This window comes from Pseudophryne corroboree, chromosome 12 (genome assembly GCF_028390025.1).
Source record: "Pseudophryne corroboree isolate aPseCor3 chromosome 12, aPseCor3.hap2, whole genome shotgun sequence".
Classification (NCBI taxonomy): domain Eukaryota; kingdom Metazoa; phylum Chordata; class Amphibia; order Anura; family Myobatrachidae; genus Pseudophryne; species Pseudophryne corroboree.
In genome coordinates, this window is record NC_086455.1 from 21,577,331 (window position 1) to 21,584,146 (window position 6,816).

General features: G+C 38.7%; 1 protein-coding gene across 1 annotated transcript; it reads right to left on the bottom strand.

The window, feature by feature from the left end:
* LOC134981309 (olfactory receptor 5V1-like) lies at positions 1–927 on the bottom strand. The gene has a single exon (XM_063948652.1). The coding sequence runs from the start codon at positions 925–927 to the stop codon at positions 1–3; it is 927 nt and encodes a 308-aa protein (XP_063804722.1).
* Between the last annotated feature and the right edge of the window lie 5,889 nt (positions 928–6,816).

The window sequence follows — 6,816 nt, forward strand, 5'->3', positions numbered from 1 at the left end:
TTATCGCCTACTCAGATGATTGATTATGGTGTCTTTTACATCCTTATTCCTCACGCTGTATATGAAGGGGTTCAACATTGGAGTCACTGTTGTATAGAGAATAGACACAATTTTGTCTGTTCCATTAGCGTAAGCTGAGCTGGGTCGTGCATACATGAACAGAATGGCCCCATAGTAGAGGGTGACAACATTAAGGTGGGAGGCACAGGTGAAGAAAGCTGTAGACCTCCCTTGGGAGTAACGGATCTTCAAGATGGAGGAGATAATATGGACGTATGAAATGAGAGTCAAGAAGAAAGAACAAAACACAATAGACCCTGCTGAGATATACACTGCTATCTGATTGAGCTGTGTATCTCTGCAGGACAATCGCAAGAATGGAGGTATCTCACAGAAGAAGTGATTGACATGATGGGACCTGCAGAATGGCAGTTGGAATGTGAGGGCCACATGAATGAAGGCGTTGATGAAGCCCACACTCCATGATCCGGCAGCTAAATACAAGCACAATTTCGTGTTCATGATGTTGTTGTAGTACAATGGTTTACAGATGGCAGCAAATCTATCGTAGGCCATGACTGTCAGTATTATACATTCTGTTCCTTCTAATGATAAAGAGAAGAATATCTGAGCTGCACATCCTAATAGGGAAATACTCCTGTCCTTGGATAGGATGTTTATTAGGATTATGGGTGCAATGGAAGAGGTGATACTTACGTCAATAATAGAGAGGTTACTCAGGAAGAAGTACATAGGACTGTGTAGTTTGGGGTTGGTCCACACTACAATGATCAGTAGAAAGTTTCCCAATAATGTTATAATATACATCAACAAGAACACAAGAAAATAGATATTCTGGAGGTAAGGAACATTAGTTAACCCAAGTAAGATGAACCTGTCTGGAAAAGTTTGGTTTGAGTCATCCATTAAATCCATCTGATACCTGGTGGTAAAGAATGGAAGAATGGTGAATAATGACATTAAAATGCACTTGCTGAAGTTTCCACAAATGTATTGCACCCTACTGCCCAGTTCATCCCAAACCAGCTTGATGTGCTTTAAGTTTGGCGACTATGCTGGTCATTTCATGGTTTGAAGCCCACTGGCTCAGAGCTCTGATGTCGACATCAGACTTACACAACCAGAAATGTCTGAATATCCCGGCTTTTACCTGCCATTTGAGTGCCGTGTTGTTTTGCCGGTTCCTGCATGCCCCCCTTTCACACAGACAAGCAAATTACCAGCTCAAGAATTTCTACCCGGTAATTTGCGAATCAACACGGGTATTTCGGTTGTGTGAAAGGCTCAATATGGGTAGAAATTCCCGGGTCTCCGACCCTAGTAAATTCCTGGGACGCAATCCCGGGAATTTCTACCTGGGTTGACCCTTCCACAGAGAAAAAGGACCCAGGTTTATCAGCAAATTACCAGGTAGATCTTCTTCACCTGGTAAATTGACTTTCTGTGTAAAGGGGTATTATTGGAAGTTTTATTTTAATTTTACTTTTCTTTATTTTCCCCTATTTTTCCTATAAAATGTCTATTGGTTTTTTACTTGAATTATGTTGATTTCGAGGTCATACTAAATGTAGAATAAGTATGACATGATTTATCTTGATTTCAGGCCTTATTTTATAACAATGTGTTGAAGCCACATGTTCATTCTCATTAATTGAGCTTATTATTAAATATAGAAGTGAAAAGGTCCAGTCTTTGGTTTCAGAAATAGATGAGCTCAAAATAAAATTGGAAACTCACAAATTGGATCAGGAATTTAAAGAAAGAGATCAAATTTTAACTGATAAAATTCAGAAATTTGAACAATTTATCACTGATACCAAGTGTAAAAAATATAAGAAAGATTTGGAGGACTACATTAGGGGGGTAGTTCGTTCATACAATCACAAAGATATTATAAACACTAAACAAGACTATAGACATCCAAAAAACTATTTTAATAGATCAAGGAACACATGGGGCAATAACACCCATACAGTAGATTCCAGGAGATGGTCGCCAAGACAGAGGGTCCACTCTGATTGGCGACCACACATGTAAAATCATGGGGGGAGTTTGAATTAAATGGAAGAACATTACTAATCCCTTACAAAAAATAGATGTGATGATCTAGGGGCATGACCTAAAACCCATGCCAGACCGGATCATGACAACCAGGGAGCCCTCTCGGGGGAGGCTTTTTTTTAGGGCAGAAACAAAACAGATTTCAGAAAGACAGCACTTATGCAGAGGAAGAACCCCCATATACACCAAAATGAAGCAGAAACATCAGCTCAGAGGGAGAAAGGGGGGGGGGGGGCAAAAAGGAGAAACGTAAGAAACTAAAGAGATCCCAACTCAAACCATATCAGATAGGAATTTTCATTCTTTCCAGTAAGAACTTGAGGACAAATGAGATGTCTCTTTTTATTAAAGGTCTAAAATTCTCTCCTACTGCAGATCCAAACTCATTTGATCTGTTTGTCGATCTGAACAGATTTATTAGAATGATTTGCAGAAAAAGATACTTTGCCAACAAAAAGATTGATACTTCTGAGGTTTCCCCCATCATCCTTGACTCTACAGATGAGCCAATCATTGACATTTTGCAAGAGCTTCAAAAAGAAAGTTCTTCTGAAACAGGCTCACCTGCAGTTTGTAAGATATTCGATGTTAATAGAATAACCTTGAAATTGAAATCAGATTTTTTCCCCCATTAAATAAAAAAGCAACAGTATAGAGTGCTTTTATAAGGTTACTCTAGATAATTTTAAAAATCTGTGTAGTGAAAATATATGTAAAATCTTCAGTAATCTTAGTTAACAAGAAAAAAGAGCTCTAACTAAACTAACAAAAGATACATCCATAAGAATTAGGGAAGTGGATAAAGGGGGAGGACTAGTCCTTCAGGACAGGTCAGAATATATCAAAGAAGCACACAGACAGTTAAACGATGTCAAATTCTTTGAGAAATTAACTTCAGATCCGTCTAACCTATTTTCCATGGAACTGAGAACTCTATTATTAGATGCAATGTCAGATGGGGTCATATCCAACGACGAGTTTTGGTTTTTGTTTCCTTATTTTCATACTATTCCCATCTATTATCACTTACCCAAAATTCACAAGTCCCTCACTTCACCCCCGGGACGTCCTGTTATTTTAGGTGTCAACTCTCTAACCTCTCAGCTTATATAGATAGCTTCCTTCAGCCACGTGTCTCTCTGTTGAGGTCCCTTATACGGGACACCACCCATTTTCTACAGCTTATCCAGCAAGTGGTATGGAAACCATCCTATTAATTTCTCACATTAGATGTTCAGAGTTTATACTCTAACATCCCGTATTCATTGGGTGTACAAGTTATTCAAGATCTACTTAGTAAGTTAGTAATGATGGTGACCTCACAGAGAGACACGGGAAATTTCTCTTACATTCTGTTCTTTGTATTCTTCAACACAATTTTTTTCTCTTTTTGGACACTTTTTACCTTCAAGTCATAGGGACAACCATGGGGACCAGATCTGCACCGAGCTATGCCAACCTCTATATGGTACAGGTCGAAGACTGACATATTTGGGGTGGCGGGCTCAGCGACCGCCTGGTCTTCTATGGCCGCTACATAGACAAACTATTTATTATTTGAATGGGGATCTATCAACTGGCACAAATTTTGTTAATTCTCTCAACACCAACACATATAATTTAGTTTTTTCACATACTTTTCATTCTTCCTGAATTAACTTCTTGTATGTGCCCCTTGATCTAATTAATAATCAAATTGAAACATATAATTATGTTAATGAAGTAGGCAGCAATGCCTACTTGCATTTCAAGAGTGCACATTACTTACCTTGGAAATCAAATATACCCAAAGGTCAACTGATGCGTCTAAAGAGGAATTGTTCCACGGTACATATGTTTAACAGTCAGGCAGGCAGTATGCTTTCAGCATTTGAAACCAGGGGCTATCCTAAACATTTATTAAAAAATACCCTTGAACAAGTTACAACTATGGAGAGAGCCCAAATGTTAAAATAAAAAACAAAGGTTCTTGAGGATTCTGACACAAAAGAATTTGCATTCATATCTAAATTCAACAATCGTTCGAAAGAAATTAAACAAATTGTGAGGAATAACTACAATATTTTGAAGTCTGATCCAGTTCTTAAAAACTTGATTCCATCAGATTCAAATTTTATTTTTAGGAAGAATAGGTCCTTGAAAACCATACTTGCCCACAGCTTCGTAAAAATCAATTGAAAAGTCAGAGAACAAAATACAGAACACATGGTGGCCAAACAAACAATTGGGTTTCTTTAAATGTGGGATATGTACAACATGTCAACATGTTATTAACAAAACAATAAGTTTGCCTCAGTCTATTTCAGAGAAAGAACAGAAAATTTTCTCTTTTATCAACTGTGACACAAGTTGGGTGGTGTATTTTCCAATTTGTGGGTGCAATTTGAAATATATAGGGAGAACAACTAGACCCCTCAAGATTCGCCTCATGGAACACCGGAGAAATATTTTAAAGAAAGTACAAAATCATAGTGTACCCAGACATTTCTCCGTGTACCATGAAGGAGATCCGAGATCCTTGAAAGTAATCGGCTTAGAACATATTCCATTAACACATCGTGGTGGCGACCGTTTCAATAGAATTTGCAGGCAGGAAATATTCTGGACTTTTCAGTTAAATACCCTTCATCACCAGGGTCTTAATGAAGCGTTGGAACTTAATTCAGTTATATAGGGCTCATCCTCTCACAATCAGTTCACAGACATGTCCCATATAGCTATTGGGTTCTGTAAATGTGTGATATAGGCGACCCCTGTGTTTTCTGAAGTTTAATCCTTCAGAGAACCCCTGGGTTCTGTGAATGTGTGATATAGGGGACCCTTGTGTTTTTTGAAGTTTGATCCTTCCAAATATACTATACTTATAAATGTTTTCCTTTTCTCTCTTCTATATTTTAATTAAGAAAGTTAAGAGTTTTGAAATACCATCGTTATCAAGATATTTGTGAGTGTAAAGAAAAATTGTATACTGCATCAATCTATATACTTACCAATTTATGCATCATTTTGTTATACAATTTTCTCTTAACAATTTCAATATAGATCTACAAAAACGATATATAGTATACAGTTAGTTGATTGTATAATAGGACTTTATTAGGGTTAAGGGCAAAACTGCCGACACTGCTAATGTTGTGAATATTCAGCATCCTCTATTCCGATGGACCAATAATCCTTTACTTGGTACCTACGTGGTTGAATTCCACTCACGTGGCCGGGAACATGTCCGGCCCAATCTATGTCGTCATTGCTGAGAGTGGGTTGAAATCCGATCACGTGACCAGGTGAGTAATCGGCCCTGGCCTTGGCATCATCGCTGTGAGCCTGGTGGTGATCCGGGTGCACATCCGGACATGTGACCGGGTGTGATCACATGATCGCCCTGTTCTGCACTTTATAGGCTGACAGGCGGTCATGAGTTAGACATCACGTCACATGGAAAGAGCAAGTAAACAATACCAACCAATAGACTCAATGAGATGCTATTGTGTATTCACAATCATGAAACCCCGATCACGTGACCGGGATCAATTATGAATTAAGTTGAAAAATAAAACTCTTTTGGCACTATCCAACCGGTTCTAATAGCTCCTATTTATATCTTTACCTCCTCTTTGTTTCAAGATTATTGTATAAAGGACTGTATTGTATATTAAGCTAATTGATTTATTAGCAAATATCCAATGGGATGAGGGCATGGTTATTTATACCATATATAAAGGGGATCAGGACAGTCCACATACACCTTTGACAAAGCTGCCTGGAGCAGCAAAACACGTCAGTAGAGACTACAAATGCTGCACCTAAAGAGACCTGTGTGACCTTTGCTCCAATTGGCAGGAGCGTGTAGAACCTCTGCCAGACATTGATTGACCCGGTTCATGCTTACAAGCTACATCTAGCCGCATTGTGGACCAAGGATACCGCTATTATTGCATGGAGTCCTGTTGCCATTAGGAACCATCGCTGCGGATCCAACAATCAGGAACACAAAGCTGGTAACCCTATTTACAATGGATACCAACGCATTCACCTGCTTATTATTGTGAAATATCTGCTTTAGTTAAGGAACACGGTCTCAAGGTATTGCACAGCAGATACAAAGTACAGAATTTAACTTTTATTTATCCCCAAGCTTGCTGTCAATTGACAAAGTGTATATATATATATATTTATATTTATATTATTTATTCAGCATATTAAATTAGGTTTTAACTGTATAAATTGTTTGCGCTGTTTCCTTCCCTTTTTGCACTTATTTTATAACAACCTTCAATTTCAGTAAAGGTGGATTGACTTTACATATACACTGTACTAAAGCCAAGTGCGTGTTTTAGCATTGATGATGAAGGTAGCCCCATTTTTCTCCGGATGCACCTTCATGCTAGATAATGTTCCACATATCCTACATAGAATGTGTGCAAACCAAATTGAGAAAGAATCCAATAGGATTCGAAACGCGTTGGTTATAGTGTGGAAGCAGACAAGAGGAGAAAGCACCGCTACCACTGCCGCCAACGTCTGACGTCACCGAAAGCCAAGACCCGAACTTCCAGTCAGAGCGCACAGCGCGCACCTAGTGGGACCTGACTTAGGGTAAGCCAGGGACAGTGTTCTTTGGACATTCAAAGCGGGACTGTACTATCTCCAACCAGCTCCACACCAAATACCCAGAAGTGGCTGTAAACATTGGGTCACCAGACCACTGTTTTTATTTTATATATTTTATACATT

What these genes read in the sequence shown, in the direction of transcription:
- LOC134981309 (XM_063948652.1), bottom strand. Translation starts at nt 927, where the DNA reads ATGGATGACTCAAACCAAACTTTTCCAGACAGGTTCATCTTACTTGGG.